Source organism: Colobus angolensis, unplaced genomic scaffold, assembly GCF_000951035.1.
Source record: "Colobus angolensis palliatus isolate OR3802 unplaced genomic scaffold, Cang.pa_1.0 Scaffold515, whole genome shotgun sequence".
NCBI classification, from domain to species: Eukaryota; Metazoa; Chordata; class Mammalia; order Primates; family Cercopithecidae; genus Colobus; species Colobus angolensis.
The window spans coordinates 248,578-268,626 of NW_012118655.1; the positions used below are offsets into that span (position 1 = coordinate 248,578).

Here is a 20,049-nt window from a genome sequence, read left to right on the forward strand (position 1 = left end):
TGTGATCCGCCCGTCTCGGCCTCCCAAAGTGCTGGGATTACAGGCTTGAGCCACCGCACCTGGCCGGGGAGGCATTTCTTTTTCCTACCACAGGTGTAAATATCCACTAGATCCTGATGGTGGTGTTGAGTTCTTCTATACCCTTCCTGATTTTCTGTCTATTTTTTTCTACCAATTTTGAGAGAGGAGCATTGAAAACTCCAACTGTAATTGTGAATTTTTCTATTTCTCATTTTAGTTCTACCAGTCTTTACTTCATAGATTTTTCAGCTCTGTTATTTGGGGCAGACACAATTAGTATTGCTGTCTTTTGGGAGGATTGACACTTTTTTCATTATATAATCTCCTTCTCTCTGTCTCTGGTAATTGTATTTGCTCTGAAGTCTATTTTATCTCATATTAATAAAGCCACTCTTGCTTTCTTTTGATTAATGTTTGCATGGTATATCTTTTTCCATCCTTTTACTTTCAACTTGCCTACATTATTATATTTGAAGTGATTTTCTTGAAGATAGTATGTAATTGGGTCATGTTTTTAAATCCATTCTGCTAATCTCTTTTAATTGTATTTACACTATTTATAGGTAATATAATTACTGATGTGTTGAGGCAGAAGTCTGCCACTTTATTTTTTGTTTTCTGTCTGTTCTATCAGCTTTTCATTTCTCTGTATTCTTTTGTGTGCCTTGCTGTTGTTGGGTTACTTGGACATTTTTTTAGAATTCCATTTTGATTAAAAGTATCTCTTACATAGCCTTTTTAGTATTGCTCAAGGTATTATGTTATATATATACAACTTATCGCAGCCTACAGAAGGTCTCGTTTTACTAGTTTTGGTGAAGTATAGAAAACTTACCTCCCTTTATGACTCTGCCCTTTCCCATTTACATTATTTTTATTTTAAACACTTTCTTTACATTCATTTAGAACCATATCAAGACAGTGTTTTAATTTTTGTTGCAACTATCAGACAATTTTAAAAACTGAAAAGAAAAGCTTACTGCTTGTACCCACGATTTTGCTTATAGTGTTTTTCCTTCTAATTTTCCAGGCTTCCTTCTTTTATCCTTTTCTTTCTGTTTAGAACTTCCTTTAGTCATTATTTTATTGTGGGTCTGCTGGGGACACATTTTCTTAGTTTTCCATCTGAGAATGTCTTGATTTTTTTCCTTGTTCCTGAAGGATAACTTTACTGGGCATTAAATTTTGAGTTAACAGTTCATTTCTTTCAGCACCTGAGAAACTGCCACTTCATTCTGGTCTCTGTGGCTTCTGATGAGAAATCCTTTCTCATTCTAATTAGGCTTCCCCTATAGGTAAGTTGTCTTATTCTCTGGGTGCTTTCAAGACTTTTTCCTTTGTCTTTAGTTTTCAGAAGTTTAATTATGATAGGACTTATCACGGATTTCTTCAGGCTTATCCTGTTTCAAGATCACTAAGCATCTTGAATCTGTAGGTTTATATATCTTGAAACCTTGAAAACTTTTCAGTTATTATTGCTTTGAGTACTTTTGTGCTCTTCTCTTTTTCTCCTTTTCTTCCAGATCTCCAATGGCTTCAATGTTAGGTCTTTTGTTATAGTCCCAAAGGTCCTTGAAACTGTTTTGTTTTTTTTTTTTTTCATTCTATATTCCCAATATAGTTCAGACTGGATAAAATATCTTATTCTATTCTTCATTTCACTGATTCTCTTCTATGCCCCCTCTCTTCTGCTGTTGAATCCACCCAATAAGTTATTTATTTTGGTTGTTGCATTTTCAATTCTAAAAGGCCCATTGGTTATTTGTGGAAGCCTTTTATTTGTGTCAAGTGTGTTCACAATTGATCTTGGAGGCATTTTTTTTTTCATGGCTGCATTAAAACTATAGTCAGATAATTTTAACATCTTTGTCACCTCAGTGATGGCGTCTCTTGGTTATCTTTTATTATTCAGGAAGTTTGAGATCTTCCTGTCACTTGGTATGACAAGTGATTTTTCACTGAAACTTGGAGAAACCCACCACTAATGTGCAGATGATGGCAGTGATGATGATGGTGATAATGATGTTCTGAGAGCTTGGATCTTATTTAAGCCTTCTATTTTAATTGGTTCTTTCTGACCTTGCTCTAGCAGTGGTGGATGCCACCTCATCACTGCTAGGTGGGGGTAGAAATCTTGATCTTCCACTTGGCCTTTGTTGATACTCAGGGTAGGAACAACTCCTTACTTCTGGGCAGAGGTGGGAGATCTACATTCCATGTGGGGCTGTCCATGGACATCATGGTGCGGGTGGTCTCTTTACCACTGGCTTGTGCTAAAAGTCTTGACTCTTCCCTAGACTTTTTCTGACACCACCAGAATGGAAGGGAAGAGTGATGTGTCTTTGTTAGGTGGGTGCGGAAGTCAATGTGTTCTCCAGTGACTCAATCATAAGGTGTAGGTACAGCCTTATGACTGGCCATCAGCAGTGAAAGTCTCGACTACCTGCCTGGTCTCCTCTGGCACCATCCCAGCAGGAGTGTTGGGGTATCTCATAACAGCCTCATGAATGTGAAAGTCTAGGCTCCCACTGAGCTTTTGTAGGTGTGAGTAGGAATGAGACTACATTTTTGTGTGTGTGATGTTTGACTGGGGTACTTATTGTCTAAAAGTGTTTAGTTTTGCTTGATTGCCCTTTTCCTGGTCTTTTGACTAGAGATAAAAGGATTTGGGATATAGAGTGAGCTTTTTGGTCTCTGTCATCATTGGCATTTCTGGATTGCCAGCTCCTGCCCCAAGTCTGGGATATATAGATGAGGCAAAAAGGAAACACCTGGAACTTACCATCATGTCATTCCTTGGGTTGCAGAATCCCTCCTGGGACTGCCTCTTTTTTCCTCCACTTTTCAGTGTATTCTTACATTGTTGTTGTGGTTGATTTTAAATAAATGTATAGAATTCCAGAGTTTTTAGTGGTACTTAGTGGGAGTATGTAAGTGGAAGTCTCTATATTATACATCAATGCTGAGTTTCTCGCAAGATAGAATCCTGAGTGATGTCATCAGTAATTATCGTGTGCTTTCATGTTTAGTCTCAGTTGATGCTCCTCCAGTCACATTATAAATGACCAGGGTAAGATCAGAAGTGGGAGCTACACACTCCTCATTATTGTGGTCACAGCTTTAGCAGATGAACTTAGAGTATTGAGTTGTTTAGAAAAATAACTAGAGGGTTTGGATGAAATAAAGTTAATTGTGAGAATTAACAAATTTATTTTGGTGGTACCACTTTTTACAGTTTTTTAAATCTTAATTTTGTAACCATAGTAGTTACATATGTATAGATTCTTGTTAAAAAAAAAAAAAAAAAAAAAAGGTGGCTGGGTGCGGTGACTCATGCCTATAATCCCAGTACTTTGGGAAGCCGAGGTAGACAGATCACTTGAGGTCAGGAGCTCAAGACCAGCCTGGCTAACATGGCAAAAGTCCGTCTCTTTAAAAAAAAAAAAAAAGTTAAAGTTTTCAGGAAAAGCTGACACTCCCCTTTACCTCTTTGGATCCCACTGTTCTCTGCTAGGGGCTGCCTAATGGGCTCAGTTAGAAAACTTCACACTTCCGATCTAGGGTTAAAATTGTTCAAAAAAAGAAGTATTCTTATTTCATGTTTTCACCATGTATAAGACATGCTTTTTGGCATGGGAAAAAATCACATTGAAAAACATACAGTCTTTGTCCCTAGACACCTTACAAGATTTTTAATTCAATCCAGCAAATATTTATTAAGTGCCTAGGGTGGCCACATGAAGAAGGATATGACATTGTTTCTGCCTTCAAGAAATTCACAATATGGCTGGGGAAATAGATGATAAAAGAAACAGAAATACAAGTTGATAAAGTACTAGGGAAAGCAAAAGTAGAATTAATTGAGACATAGAAAAATCATCTAGGATGAGTAAGACTGAAATGATCAAAGACACATAAAGCAACTTCTGGGAGAGAGAGAGTACACATAGGAAAATAAAACCAAAATAAAACAAACAACAAAAACATGAAAACTGCCATTGATCTTTCCAGAGAGATGAGATATTACAACTTAAAGAAGGAACAGAATGTTAATAAAATGGAGCAATCAAAGAATAAAAAACAGCTCTCATGAATTGATACTATGAAAGCAGAAGGGTTGAAAGGAACTTGACAAATTTCCCAAAAATGGAAAATAATGTGAAAAAATAGAGAAGATACAAAAAATATTGAGGATTAGTTCAAGAGGTTCAAATCATAAACATTTCAGAAAGAAAGAATGGAAAAAACAGAGACGAGGGAGCTATCAATAATTCAAAAAATTTTCCAAAACTGATGTACATACATTTTGGGATTAAAACAGCACATTCAATAACCAGCACAATGAAAGAAAATAGACCTATGCCAAGTTATAACATTATGAAATTTAGAAACCTGAGGACAAAGAGAAGATTTCACAATTTTCAGGAAAAAAAACAACCCTTTCCAAGAGTTAGAAAGCCATTGATTGGACTTCTCAATAGCAGGAAGCTAGAATGTACTGGTAAAATGCCTTCAAATTGCTGAGAAAAACTGGAAAGCCTACTTCCAAATTAGGATTCTATATACAGCGGAATCATGAATTAAAGATGAAAGTAGAATAAAGACATTTCAGACATGCAAGGTGTCAAAGATGTTCCTCTTTGTGTACCCTTTCTTATGAAGATATTAAAGGATGTACTCCAACAAAATGAGAGAGTAAAATTTAAAAAGGGAAAGGCATGGAATCCAGGAACAGGAGATTCAATATGGAGAGAGATGAACGGAATCCCTGGGATGAATCCCTTTACCCCTTTGGATCCCACTGGGGGATTTCAGATTTAAATCCTTAGGTAACAGCTGAATAGCAGATCTAGTGGGCAGCCAATTTAAATTGGAGTAGGCCAGATGGCTCTAGGATAGAAAATCTAATGTGCTTGAAAATGTTGGAAACAGGGCTCAGGAGGGAAAAGAGAAAACACATTAGAAGCAGATTTTTAGAATTGGGGAAAACTTTAAGTTGGCTTAGTAATAAGTACATACCAAATGAAGCAGATGAAAAAATAAAGACAATTATTAACTCCAGGATGAAAAAAGTATTATCAAGGGAGAAGAAATTGTAATGTAACTACATGGTTCAGCAGTAAGTAATGTTTACAGAGTTATAATATTAAATTGACTATTGATCTGATCAAAATACAACTATACTGGGAAATAGGAAGCTGGTAGGGGTGAGGGCTGGAGGGAGGGGGCTAAGCCAAAACTAAATTCTCCTTTTCCGTAAAAGAAAGACAACCTAAAAGTCTAAAACTGAAAAAGTCAAGACATAGCAATGTAGCCACATTATCTAGAGATGTGTAAGTTTATCTAAATAACTTATAAATGATAAGCTATGAGAATTGCAAGTAGTTGCTTCTGGAGACTGGAAGGAAGGAAAGTGGAAGAGGCTACTGCTTTTCATACCATGACTTACAGAAGTCTGCGACACTTCAAACTATTTGCAGTACAACTTTCATGGCGGTTTCATTAGTTTTTATTAATTAATTTACAATGAATTTTTAAAAGTTAACTGTTCTCAAAAAGAGGCAAGTTCCAACTAGAGGCTCTGGGAAAGACTTCTCCACAGAGGAGCTGAATGAGGGGACTAGTAGGTGGATAAGGTGCAATAAAGTTGCTGCTGCAGGCTGGGCTCATCCCTGCAATCCCAGCACTTTGGGAGGCCAAGGTGGGTGGATCACGAGGTCAGGAGATCGAGACCATCCTGGCCAACATGGTGAAACCCTGTCTCGACTAAAAATACAAAAATTAGCTGGGCATGGTGGTGCGTGCCTGTAATCCCAGTTACTCAGGAGGCTGAGGCAGGAGAATCGCTTGAACCAGGGAGTAGGAGCTTGCAGTGAACCAAGATCACGCCACTGCACTCCAGCCTGGCGACAAAGCGAGACTCCGTCTAAAAAAAAAAAAAAAAATGCTGCTGCAATATCCTGGGGGAGAAATAACTTGGGCTGAAGATGAGCAGCTGTGGTGCAGAGGGGAAAGGCAGGCAATGGATATGGCCCTCAGAGTTCCCACTTTGAGGAGCCAGTGAAATCAGCACACTGTTCTCTCCCATTTTTGTTTCCTCTGCTTCAGATTATGGAACGAGCTCTATTCCACATGGACAACTGCTATAAAATCCCCAACATCCGGGGCACTGGGCGGCTGTGCAAAACCAACCTTCCCTCCAACACGGCCTTCCGGGGCTTTGGGGGTCCCCAGGGGATGCTCATTGCCGAGTATTGGATGAGTGAAGTTGCAGTGACCTGTGGGATGCCTGCAGAGGAGGTAAGCGGAGTATTTGGTAGCACAAGTCAAAGTGGTTTGGACTACTTAGGGGGAGAGTGGCTTTGTATCTTGGGCATCTCCCATGGGGGCCGCCCCCACCCCCACAGTCTCTTGCCACCAACAAGGCCTCTTTGTCTCTCTCCTTGGGAAGGTGCGGAGGAAAAACCTGTACGGAGAAGGGGACCTGACACACTTCAACCAGAAGCTTGAGGGTTTCACCTTGCCCAGGTGCTGGGAAGAATGCCTAGCAAGCTCTCGATATCATGCTCGGAGGAGTGAGGTTGACAAGTTCAACAAGTAAGCACTGGGAGTAGGGGTCCAGTTGCTTTCCTGGGTTTCATATCCTACAGCTTTTCTGCTGACCCCAAAATAGGAAGCTAATAATTTAGTGGATAACTTATGAGACTGCTGAGTTTGCCAACTCATTCATAGCCATCTCTTTAAGATCTTATAATGATCTTCAGCCCGGGGCAGGTGGGCTCACAGCCTGCAATCAGTGTCATAGTCTGTCAGTTGTGGTTCATCTTTAAGCATTTGTAAACCTGGGCACACCATATTGTAAAGAACACTGGCCCAGGACCAACACATCACAGTTATACACCTGCCTCTGACACCAATCCAGAAATATGAATTTTGGAGTCACTCCATCTCCCTGGGCCTCAATTTCATCATCTGAAAAGTGGACATAATTGGACTGGCTCTGTCCTCCTCACAGTTATTCAGACAATTAAATATAAAGCACAGAGAAGGCTTTATTATTGTCAGCAAAGCACAGTGCCTCCTGGAGATAACAGCCCAAGACCACTAGGGCACTCTGACCCAGTACAAGTTGCACTCAAGGAAGACGAGTATTGACACTAAAGTCAAGACCGCCTGGAGTGGGTTGTGCACCAGCTGACCGTTCTCATCTTTGTCTTTTTTGGGGCATAGTTCCATTATTACAAGACTATATGGGAAACCCCAAGGATGTCCTGTTTTGGCTTGATCCAAAGATGTTCATGACCTCAACATGGTAGAGAAGTTTCTATAAGAATGTTCCTTTTTCTCTAGGGAGAATTGTTGGAAAAAGAGAGGATTGTGCATAATTCCCACCAAGTTTGGAATAAGCTTCACAATTCCTTTTCTGAATCAGGTAATTGCTTTATAGAATTGTGTCTATCTCCGCTGGACTGGGACCCCATTTCCCCCTTGTTTACAGCATTGCAAGGGAAATTTCATTGTCACTGGTAACAGGGCTTACTGGAGGAACTCTTTGCTATTTAAATGAAAGTTGAACTTGCACAGTCCTATTTGCCCAGTAAGTCATGGGCAGTGAGACTCAGAGATCTGGGATCAACCTCTAGTTCTTACCTTTCCTTACTATCGGACAGGTGAGAGCTACTCTATTTTTCTTGTTCTGTTTCTTCACTTACAGGGTGAGGACAGATATTTGACCTATTTCCCTTTGAGAACAAGAGAAACAGAGAGAAACATATGAAAACCTTCTGCAAACTACTGATGTGCTATATAATTAAATCATGAGATTCATACTGCCATAATTTTTGTCTGAGATTTACATCCAAAATGCTGCTGGTTCTCTTGTTCCTGGGCTCCATACCTTTGGTCCCAAACTTTACTGAATTGGAATTTACTGACTTTTGTGTCTGGCGTCCTTCTCTTTCCCTAGGCAGGAGCCCTGCTTCATGTGTACACAGATGGCTCTGTGCTGCTGACCCATGGGGGGACCGAGATGGGCCAAGGCCTTCATACCAAAATGGTCCAGGTGAGCAGCCCTCTCTAGCACCGTGGTGTCTGTTGTTAGGGGAAGTGGTATAAGAAATTGAGGAGTGGGACCTACCAGAGCAGAAGCAGGCCCGGGGTCTGGCCCCGGCCCTGTCGCTTATGTCCGTGTCACCTCGGGCAAGTCTTTTCCTGCACTTGAACTCAGTTTCCTCAACTGTGCAAAGGAGTTGGCCAGGTGACTTCTGAGGACATTGCTATTACCAACGTTCTCAGTGTGTGAGGTGGGCACACTGTGTGTGTAAAGGTTTCCCACATTCCAAAAGACTCCTCGGAGTGGGGTGAGGGCAATGAGCTGGATTAGAGTCAGCACATCTGCTTGGCGCATGGAGACTGGCCAGATTGGATCTTGTGAAAAGTGAGTGTTAGTGTAAAAAGGCACTGTCAGTTTATGAATGCTTTTACCCAACCAAACCACTCCAACAAGCGCTCCTTCAAATTCAGCCAGATGTGAGGACATCCCAGACAATGGGATTAGAGCTACAAAATTGCTTTCTTGCCTGTAACAGTGAATGTGAATCCTGTCTTGGAGAGAAGGCAGCCAAGCCCCATGATGACCCCTTCCCTAGAGGGCAATGTCTTCTCTTTTCGCAGGTGGCCAGCAGAGCTCTGAAAATCCCCACCTCTAAGATTTATATCAGTGAGACAAGCACTAACACTGTGCCCAACACCTCTCCCACGGCTGCCTCTGCCAGCGCTGACCTCAATGGACAGGCCATCTACGTAAGGAGCCCGTGGGAGCCCGCAGAGCAGAGGGCCAGCCCAGAGCTGTGGGCCTGGAAAGTCTCCCTGGGAGGGAGCTAGAAGGGTTCCTTGCAGGCTCTTTGGCTCTGGCCAGGCCTCTGGCTCCCTTATCCAGGAGGATGCTGTTTCTCCAAACCTCAAGCTAAAAGAGAGGCCCAAGAATCATAATCACTGCCCTCAAAGCTGGGAAGGATGAGTGCAGGATGGGGAAGTGAGGATACTGAGGGAAAGCAGAGGCTTCTGGAAATACTCTCTGGTGCTGGAGCTGGCAATAGCACAATGGGCTGAAGCTGAAATTTGATTATAGAGTCAGGTTGGCCACACTTGCTCCTCTCCCATATGGGGGATGTAATCAAACAATGAGTTTGAGGGAAGAAGACACCTCCCTTGGGATCCCTCAAACATTTCACCCTCTGTCAGTCTAAGAATTGGGTCAGGAAGTGCTCTCCAAGCAGGGACTAGCGGTGGCCCTATTGGCCAGGTCCTGTGGATTCTATCCTGGACCTCGGTCATTCTGGAGTGGGTGGTCAGGCTGTTTGAGTGGCACCCTGGGCACAGCATTGCTTGGAGGTGGCCTTGCTGGGGCCCTCGGGTTTTGCCTGGGCTATTGAATGCAGAGGAGTGATGTGTCTGGGGTGCTGGGGGTGTTTACTTTAGGCGGCTTGTCAGACCATCTTGAAAAGGCTGGAACCCTACAAGAAGAAGAATCCCAGTGGCTCCTGGGAAGACTGGGTGAGTCTGAGCGGATCCAAGTCCCTTTTGCAAAGGAGAGGGAAATCGACAGCAGGGCCTCTGTTCCGACCCCGAACAAGCAATAGGAGACAATATTCTAGTCAGAACAGCAGAGAGAAGTTGAGGTGGTTTGTGTGATTTTACAGGATGAATAAATGCTCGTCCTGGCTGGGTTGCTTTCTCTGTAGCTTTCATCACTGAGGGAGGTCATTTGAGGGAAGTTTTTGATCCAGAATCTTGACAGCCTTGTGGGAATCAGGGTTTTCGCTACCTGAGCCTGAGAGGATGGGTGCCTGCTGAACATGCCTCATCGGATTGTACTGACTCACTGGGTCTGCTCCCACGCCCTCTTTGTCCCAAATGAACCTGGTTTTCCTCAAATCTCCATCTCTTGAGTCTGAGTCTACTGAGATTCCCTCTGTGAGAGCGTGGGGAGAAAACATCACCCAAGGACTTCTATCATTCCTGTGATTTGGGGAATGGCAGAACAAGTACTTATAATAAGAATGAGCCCAATTCTCTGACTTCTAGATCAGTGGCCTGAATGTCAGAAATCTCAGAGGGAGGCTGCAAGGGAGTCTCTCGCAGGTGGGAGGCTGTGGCTCCTCCAGTAGCGGGAAATATCAATGGCAGCCCTGCATCCTTCCCCAGTATTGGAGTGGTAGAACTGGGCAGAAGAGTAGCACATCAAATGTGACCCCACGTAAACCAGCTCAGTACAAATCTTCCTCAATAGATTTAAAGAAAACATGCCATTTTTCTCAGACTCACTCATCTTACTATGCCTTCTTTGACCTCTCCATACCACGTGTACCAAGCACATGAATGTAGCTTGGCTTTGGTAGTTGGGTGAAAGCTTAGTGGCAGGTCAGGGTTCCTGAAAACCCCACTTCCCCTGCCTGATGGCCATCTCCGCTCCTCAGGTCACAGCTGCCTACATGGACACAGTGAGCTTGTCTGCCACTGGGTTTTATAGGTAAGTATGGTGCTGTCCTTGCCCAGCTCATAGTGTGATGTCATCTTAACCTCACTGGTCCGCTCCAGCACCAAATCCTGCCAGGCTGTGGTCAGGAGAGAGCGGCCCCACTGAAACTCTTATCTCTTCAACAGACTTCCACTAATTTCAGTCTAAAGATGCTCTAAAATATGTGGAATAGCCACGCTGTGTGCCAAGGGGCAAAAGCACCAGTTGTGTGTCAGAAGACCTGACTTCTAGTTCTGATCTCAGGGTGCACCATTTTGCCTGAGGAAGTCAGTGGTCCTACTGAACCTGTTCCCCTGTTTCCTTACTGACGACATTTTAGGGCCAGTCACCTAACCATTCCTCCCTCAGTGTTCTGCAGAAACCAGGGTGTGTAGTGTTATGAGTTAGGCATTGCTGTTAGCTATGCGTGCTTCTTTGTACTGTGTGTGGGATTTTTTTATAGAATGAGAGGAGGATTTAGAACACATGGTCTTGTTACAAAATGCAGAATACAGTGGAACCTTATTAATACAGGGAGATTTTCAAGAGAGTGTATGTCTTCTGCAACTTTAAATTTAGTAGCAGCATGAATAGCTAGAGGCCCTGCCCATCTGACTTAGCAGCTGTAAAAAGATATGATCATATGTACTGTCAGTCATCACGTTTTAGCCATCTCTGGCAATTTTAACTAGGACCTTTTCCTTCACAGATATTTGGACTATTTTCTTTCAATATATTTGGAAAATAATTCAATGTTTCTTTAAAATATCTTATCTGAATGTATGGATATATAGATGCATAAATATATATATGTATAAGCATTTCTTATACATATATAAGCATAAATATGTATAAATGTATGAAACATTTATTTTCATGTGTATATGAATATGTATATGAGCATATATATGTTAGGCATATGTATGTTTATACACATATAAGGCATAGATATGTATAAACATATATACACAAAAAACATTTATATGCCCTATATATGAACATATATATGGCTAATACATGTGTATACATATTACACTGAATATATATGCCTTATACATATATGTATATGCCTATATACATGTATACATAAGGCATATATATGTATAAACATATATTGACACACAAAATTTTTCTATGCCATGTATATGAACATATATATGGCTAATAGATCTGTATAGATATTACACTGAATATATATGTATTATACATATATGTATGAGGCATATATATGTATAAACATATATACACAAAAAACATTTCTATGCCATATATATGACTATATATGGCTCATATATATGTGTATAAGTATTACACTATATATGTATTATACATATATGTATAAGGCATATAAAAGTATTTTACATATATATGTATACAGCATATATATGTATAAACATGTATATATATGTGTGGTGAAGAAATGTTTTCCCAATGCTTTCTAGGTTATTAATATCTGACCTACACATACATAAACTCATTTTCTCATAAATTCCTATTGCTTTTCTGGAGTTCATGAAACTAAGGTTTTATAAAGGTGAAACCAGATGAGCATGGTGACAGTTGGAAAAACAGAGGTCAAAGGAATTGGTGGTGTTTTTTTCTGGGAGTTGGTGGTGTTTTTTTCTGGGAGAAGGCTTTTCCTTCAGCCCCATACTGGTTTTGTTTTTGTGCAGATGTGCCCATATCAGCTCATGTTATCCCTGTGTAGTATATAGAATAACAGAGTCAGTGTACTGTAAACTCTACGTGTGTGAATACACATGTGCAAATGCATAGATATACACATATATTTATATGACTCAGGCAAAAGTGGAATTGTATAAGGTACTCCAGATTGAAAATTTTTTAAATGTATAAGGAAGCATTTGTTTCTATTAGTGTCGTTTCCCTCAAATCATTTGTTGAACTTTCAAAGGGACCAGCAGGTGGGGAGTGGCTGCTTAAAGATGCACCCAGGTTAGCATGAGATACTGATCTTACTAACTTTCATCTTGAGAAGGTAAGCAGGTGAACTTGTGTGAACAGTCTAAGAGCCACCACAGGCAGAACCTTCTGTCCTGAAGACCTTGGATTTTAATTTAGTACATCCTTTGGAGTGTGATTTTCACGTCCTTCATGAGCCCAGACAGATCTATTACCTCTGTTTCTGTTGTGTAGAAGCCAGCATGGTATCAAACACTGCTAGGCTATACAGAAAGAGTACGGAAGGGTTACTGGCAAACTAGAGGAGAGCCCAGAGACAAAATGTTCTGGAATAACTGGGTTTCATTAACAGGTTCAAACTGTTCAAAACACATGGACTTTTTTGGAGAACAGCTGAATGAAAAAACTTGTGGGGTTTAAAGATGTTGTGTGTCAAGCTGTGCGTGCACAGGGAAGGGGGTGTGTTCATGTTAATACGCGTGCAGCATCTTCTCTTTCCTTTCCCAGAACACCCAATCTGGGCTACAGCTTTGAGACTAATTCGGGGAACCCTTTCCACTACTTCACCTATGGGGTGGCTTGCTCTGAAGTAGAGATTGACTGCTTAACAGGAGATCATAAGGTAAGAAGTTTGCAAAACTTTAGTACTGAGTGGGAAAGAAAGAGAAACAACTGAGTTGTAATACCAAAAGTTGATAGAGACAAACTTTCTGGTTGGAAAAATAATGCCTTACATTAAGGATAGGCAAACACCCTATGAAGGGCCACAGAATAAGTATTTTAGGCTTTGTGGGCCACGCAGTCTCTGCCTGAGCTACTGAACTCTACCATTGAAGTGTAATAGCAGTCACAGACAGCTTGTAAACCGGTAAGTGTGACTCTGTTCCAATAAAATATGATTTATAGACACTGAAATTTGAATTTGAATGGAATCTCATATGATTTTTACTTGTCACAAAGTATTCTTCTTTTTATTTTTTCCAGCTATTTAATAATGTAATTATTATTACAACAGACCCCACAAAAACAGGGGCGAGTTGGATTCAGCCCATGGAATGTAATATATTGACTCTTTTGTACATGATCTACCCAGACTCAGATTCAAAGCCCCAGGCTGGGACCCCATCTGACTGCTCATGTATGAGTGTGTGTTATTTCCAGTTACTGAGAGATCATTGCTGCTCCCCATCCCCTACTCCTACAAACTCAGACTCCAGCAGTGATGGTGGCAGCAGAGATTTGGTGGGAATATTCGCACTTCTGCCTGAGTACACCCAGGGCTTTCTGCTTGGGAACATACCCTTTGGTTGGCATTTGTAGTCTGAGGGTCACCATGAGTCATCTATTATATTCCAAACATCTTTTTCTTCTCTAACTGCTTGTAATTTTGCTGTCTCCTCTAGAACCTCCGCACAGATATTGTCATGGATGTTGGCTCCAGTCTAAACCCTGCCATTGATATTGGACAGGTGAGGCTTGGGAGACCAGGATGGTGATAGACTTGGCCACCGATGTGCCCCATTCCCCTCCTGGGGCCACCAGCCGCAGCATGTTGTCCAAGGTTGTCTTCAAATAGGCTGAAACATGGAACCTAGGGAGTTCTCCCCAAAGTAGAATTTAGATTGGTGATAGCCCAACCAACTCTCAAGACAGAAAGCAAATTAATATAGATTAACTTGGGAAGGGCACTCACAACTCAAAGAACAAGATGAGGAATGGGGAACATGGCATGCACATGTGGACATGCACACACACCCAATTTGAGTGCAAGCACAGTGTAGAATGGAGATTGACTTTGGGATCAATGCCCAGACAGCGGGTCTGAGGTCAGAGGAGTTTTCTGTCTTCTCATTCCTCCTCCACCCGGAAGAGCTTTTTACCCCAGGAAGCAGATGCTGCCAAAAATGGAGTGGTGGAAGGCTCCTGGGAGCAAAACACAAAGGCTTAAGCAGAAGTAGTAAAGGGAGGTCCCAGAGAAAACTGCTTTAGGAGAATATTGGATTACTCGGAAGAATAGGTGAAATAGGGCTGGGCCCTGTGGCTCACACCTGTAATCCCAGCACTTTGGGAGGCCAAGGCAGGCAGATCACCTGAGGTCAGGAGTTCGAGACCAGCTTGGACAACATGGCAAAACTCCGTCTCTACTAAAAATACAAAAATTAGCTGGGTGTGGTGGCGTGCACCTGTAATCCGAGCTACTCAGGAGGCTGAGGTAGGAGAATTGCTTGAACCTGGGAGGCGGAGGTTGCAGTGAGCCGATATCACACCACTGCACTCCAGCCTGGGCAATAGAGCAAGACTCAGTCTCAAAAAAATAAAATAAAATAAAATAAAATAAAGAATAGATGAAATCAGAGAAAACAGAGGAGGAATCAAGAATTTAAGACTGAGCATCTGGTAGAAAATACAAATTGTACTTCTCAAAAATGGACAACTACTGAGTATACGAAAATCTGGCCATTAGTCGATCTGTTCATTAATTCATTGAACAACGATTTATGGTCCCCTACTGTGGCCAGGCACCAAGCCAGGCACTGTAGACCCGAAGGTGATTGCAGGCTGGTTTCTCTTCTGAATGCTCATTGAGGTACGGTAGTGCCGCATGTCATGCTTCTGAGCAGGGGGCTGAGAGGGCAGATGTGTGGGCCTGTCTAGCATGGCAGTTACCCTAGGAGAGACCTGTAAGCTGAACTGCAGTGAGGGCACTTTCTCCCAGAGGACAGGCAGGGGTGGTTCACAAAGGCTGGAGGTAAGTCTCAAAGAATCTACTATCGAATAAATCCTCCTGTGAGCTTGCTTCTCAGCTTTGGCTCACCATTTCCCCAGCAGCAACATGGAAGGAACATCTCCATCTGCACTGCGGCAGGTGTTAATGGGAAACACGCCCACCAGCATGACCTTCCTAGAATCACTGACCTTCCGTGTTAATGTCTTTGCTCTGTCTGAGCCAAAGCCTGGCAGAAGTCCAGATAGGTTATCCCAGGGCTGGGGCAGGAGCCAGGTAAGCAATAGAGGACTGTTTTAGCTACATTCCAGGCTGTACTGCAGGTGGGGCTTTGTGTCCATTGTGGCAAATGGTATCTGTCCTCAGGGAAGAGGGAGGCATGCTAACTGTGCTCTCTATCCATCCTGTAGGTGGAAGGGGCATTTGTCCAGGGCCTTGGCCTTTTCACCCTAGAGGAGCTACACTACTCCCCCGAGGGGAGCCTGCACACCCGCGGCCCTAGCACCTACAAGATCCCGGCATTTGGCAGCATCCCCATTGAGTTCAGGGTGTCCTTGCTCCGTGACTGCCCCAACAAGAAGGCCATCTATGCATCGAAGGTACCATTGCTCTGCCTCTGTGCCCATGCCCAGAAATTTTGCTCCAATGGGTGTGTCTTAGGGCCCTGGAACCTACATTTTCAGCAAGTGTCTTTAGTGATTCTGATATAGGTGGTCTCTGATCTATGCTTTGGGGGGAGAAAAACCAACCTATGCTAGAAAGTGTTTTAATTCTTGTTTGTTCTTATCCCCATAATTCCTGCAAATGCTGTAATATGACTGTGGTGCCTGTAAATGTTGGCTGCCGAGTTGCAGGTCCTCGGCTAGTGACTGAGGAAAAGGTTAAAATTCACATCAGATTTTGTGCTCTGTAAAATACAATTACCGACTATAACTTTAAATGGTACATTAAATTTGCATGATGTCATCAGAGAAAATTACACAATGAGTGTTCAAAGAAATATGTCCATGAGGTCCGGTCATGTACTAGCTTGATTGTTCTTAGCCCCTGATCACTTTTGACTGTGCCTTCCTGCTGTATTTGGTGTGGCCCCTGTCAGTGCTTTCCTGGCGCCACCAGCCCTCCTTGTGCAGAGTTTGACCTCCTAGGTCCACTTGATGATGTGGAGGTAGGACCGCCTGCCTGAGTCCCTGCCCTGTGCCCTGTCTGTGTTCAGGCTGTTGGAGAGCCACCCCTCTTCCTGGCTGCTTCTATCTTCTTTGCCATCAAAGATGCCATCCGTGCAGCTCGAGCTCAGCACACAGGTAATAACGTGAAGGAACTATTCCGGCTAGACAGCCCTGCCACCCCGGAGAAGATCCGCAACGCCTGCGTGGACAGGTTCACCACCCTGGTATGATGCCCTTCAAGCGTCCACTCAGTCCAGGGGAGGCCAGGGACAGGCTGGCAAACTGCAGGGAAGGTTCTGCACAGAGGAGAGGTGTTGGGCTCTCTCTTAACCGGGCGGCCTTGCATCAATGGCCACCCTTCATTGTGCACGGTATGCAGCACACACACTCGGACTTGCAAGAGAATAATGAGAAACTTCCTTAAAGCTGTAGCTTGTAGCTGGGCCTCTTTAGAGATGGGAGGAATGTGTGGTGCACAGTCATAACTCACAGATTTTATTATTTTCCATCTAGATAAGGGTGATGGATGAAACTCCAGAGAGCCTAATCTTTAGTATCAGTCAGTCGCCAGCATTTTTGTTTTAATTTATGTAAAGGACTCTGTATGAATATTGGGGGGATAGAGGGAAAAAGAGGAAATAATTAATTAGATCAGCCATATTTGTCCTGTGACTATCATGTACCATTCTGATACTGGGGACACATAGGTGTCCTTGAGGACTTTGCAACCTTGGGAAACCAGATGATTCCATTATAGTGTGATTGATGACTGCTTTGAAGGTGTATGTGGCAGAAAGTAATAGAAGAATTCCGTAGTCGTTGGAATCACTTTAACAAGCACCTATGTAATACTTGTCGTTGGCAATGCCTAACAAAAGAAGACTTTGCTAGGAGGTTTGCTTCCACCGTAAGGATCTCAGAACCAGCCCAGCCTCTGAGTGGTGCTGAAGTGGGCTCTGCACTGTGGCTTTAATTGCCTTTGCAACTGCAACCTGTGTGGAGTTAGCAGGACTGGGTTGTTCCTGATACTCAGGTTGGGCTTCCTCTTTTTAAAATTCAATAAGCCTTTTGGATTTAGAGGTAAAGTGGGTACACGTGGTCCCAAGTGGGGAGGGCACAGGAGAGCCCCAGGGGCAGACAAATCTGCCATCCCCAGTCCTTTACACAGCGGGTGAAGGAGGCATGTGGGTCCCCATTCAGGTCTTCCTTGGGTCTACCAAGAGCTTTAGCTATGGAGTGAGAACTACACAGACCGTGTGGCACTCCCAGGCAGTGAAGATGCCCACAGCTGTGCAGCAATCTACCCACAGCCCAGAACCTTCCCACTATGGTTCCCAATGCTGACAATCACCCAAACCCATTTCCCTGAGAGGAGTAGGCTGCCAATAAAAAAGTGAGCTCTTTGCAAACAGTCTGATGCAGAACTCAGTCATTTTAGTAAGCTCTCCATGGTCCCAGACCTGAAACAAAGATTCGTTACTATGTTACAACATGCCAGCCATTTAAAAATTCTTGCCATGGATTTGCATGAGCAGCTGATTCTATGAACTTTTTAAGGACCATGAGTTTCAAAAGGGATCACATCTGTATTGTTTATCACCCTATCTCCAAAGCCTAATAGAATGCCTGCCACATGGAAAGTGCTCAATGAAAATAAATGAATGGCTTCGGAAATTAAGGAGTCTTGCCCTGGGGCACTCTTAACAGCTGGGCCTGCAGAGTGGTGCTTGGACTTGGAATGGTGGTTGGCAGTGGTGGGAGGTGAGGTATGCAAGAGGGTGGGAGGAGCATGATCAGCAGACCCTGGCAATGAGAACACTATCATTCCTTCCTAGTGTGTCACTGGTGTACCAGAAAACTGCAAACCCTGGTCTGTGAGGGTCTGAAGAGAGAGTCCTCAGCAGAGTCTGCTTGTGCTGCATTTGGGCTTCCATGGAGCAGGAGGAACATACCACAGAACATGGATCTATTAAAGTCACAGAATGACAGTGACTAATTCTGTGACTTTTTCATCGTAATTCATCAGGATGGCATTTGGAAGACAAGTGAATGCATTGGGAGACTTTGATAAAAATGTAATTTATAAACAGAATGATAAGCAAATTCAAAACTGTTAGGCCTAAATGGTGAATATGCAATTAGGATCATTTTCTGTCTGTTCTAATCATGTATTTGGAATAGGGTCAGGAAGGGTTTGTGCTATTCCCCACTTACTGGACAGCCTGTATAACCTCAAGCTCTGATGGTGTCTGTCCTTCAAAAGGGACTCCCACAAACCTCTAGAAGCTTAAACCAAAGTTACTTTAAATTGTGTGCCTTCCTCTGAAAGCCTTGCCTTCAAACCAATGAACAGCAAAGCATAACCTTGAATCTATACTCAAATTTTGCAGTGAGGCAGTGGGGTAAGATTAAATCCTCTAACCATCTTTGAATCATTGGAAAGAATAAAGAATGAAACAAATTCAAGGTTAATTGAATCTAATTTTGTTAAGCTGCATAAAGCAAGATTACTCTATAACACAAAAATCCAACCAACTCAATTATTGAGCACCTACAATGTTCTAGATTTCTTTCCCTTCCTCTTTGAGTATTTACAAAAAAAGATTATGTTTAATCTTTACATTTGAAGCCAAAGTAATTTCCACCTAGAAATGATGCTAGCAGGCCTGGCATGGTGGCTCACGCCTGTAATCCCAGCACTTTGGGAGGCTGAGGCAGGAGAATTGCTTGAGCCCAGCAGTTTGAGACCAGCCTGGGCAACATAGAGAGCTCCTGTCTTTAAATTTTTTTTTAATTAATTGGTCTTGATAGCGCATGCCTGTAGTCCCAACTACTAGAAAGGCTGAGGTGGAGAGATCATTTGAGTTCAGGAGGTTGAGGCTGCAGTGAGCTGTGACTGCGCCCCTGCACTCCTGCCTGAGCGACCGAGCAAGATCTTGTCTCTGAAGAAAAAAAAAAAAAAAGAAATAAAAATGCTGCTATCAAAATCAAGCTCAACCAGAGGTAGAAGAGCCAAGAAGCCTCGGTTCTCATCCCAGCTCTGTCTCTTCTGTCTCTATCTTTGTGATCTTGGACTGTCATTTCCCCTTCCTGTGACCCATTTTACTGCAAACATAAGGGTTGCAGTAAAGGGTTGTCTCCTGTCTTCTGCTTCAAAAGCTTATAAATATATGACCTGAAAACTCCAGTTACGTAAGGGATCTGCAGCTATCTAAGGCTTGGTTTTCTTACTGTCATATGATACCTGGGCCTGATGAACTCTGCTTAGATCCCCTCAAGTTTCTGCGGTTGGTAAAGAGAACAAGGGAAGAACAAACACCCCTTTTATTGCTCCAACAGGTGATTTAATCCCTACATGGTGCTGGGTGGACAATGTGTCACTGTCGCATGCCTTCACTGTATAAATCCAACCTTCTGCCAGACAGAATCTGTGGTGCTGTCCATGGAGGGAGGATAATGGAAATGATATAGTTGGACTGGTGCTTGATGTCACTAATAAATGAAACTGTCAGCTGGTTGGCATGTGAAAAATGCTTATTAGTTATCATCACACCAAATGCTAATATCTTCAGTATCTTGGCCAGCCTTCATTTCTTGAAAAAACACACACACACACACACACTTTCTTACAAAATTCCCTTCTCCAGAGTATCCTAGATATGCTGGCTGTTTTACAGCATGGTCAAGGTAGA

The 20,049-nt window shown here is 42.8% G+C and overlaps 1 protein-coding gene across 1 annotated transcript in view; it reads left to right on the forward strand.

The window, feature by feature from the left end:
• The window catches only part of XDH (xanthine dehydrogenase), a 75,266-nt gene extending 56,322 nt beyond the window's left edge, over positions 1-18,944 (forward strand). The window contains exons 25-36 of the mRNA XM_011960554.1: positions 6,130-6,321; positions 6,473-6,618; positions 7,372-7,453; positions 7,988-8,083; positions 8,695-8,823; positions 9,502-9,576; positions 10,500-10,552; positions 12,971-13,085; positions 13,867-13,932; positions 15,599-15,787; positions 16,405-16,581; positions 18,193-18,944. Coding sequence (XP_011815944.1) covers positions 6,130-6,321; positions 6,473-6,618; positions 7,372-7,453; positions 7,988-8,083; positions 8,695-8,823; positions 9,502-9,576; positions 10,500-10,552; positions 12,971-13,085; positions 13,867-13,932; positions 15,599-15,787; positions 16,405-16,581; positions 18,193-18,243 — 1,371 coding nt within the window. The 3' untranslated portion in view covers positions 18,244-18,944. The remainder of the gene's footprint in view (positions 1-6,129; positions 6,322-6,472; positions 6,619-7,371; positions 7,454-7,987; positions 8,084-8,694; positions 8,824-9,501; positions 9,577-10,499; positions 10,553-12,970; positions 13,086-13,866; positions 13,933-15,598; positions 15,788-16,404; positions 16,582-18,192) is intronic.
• Positions 18,945-20,049: the final 1,105 nt, after the last annotated feature.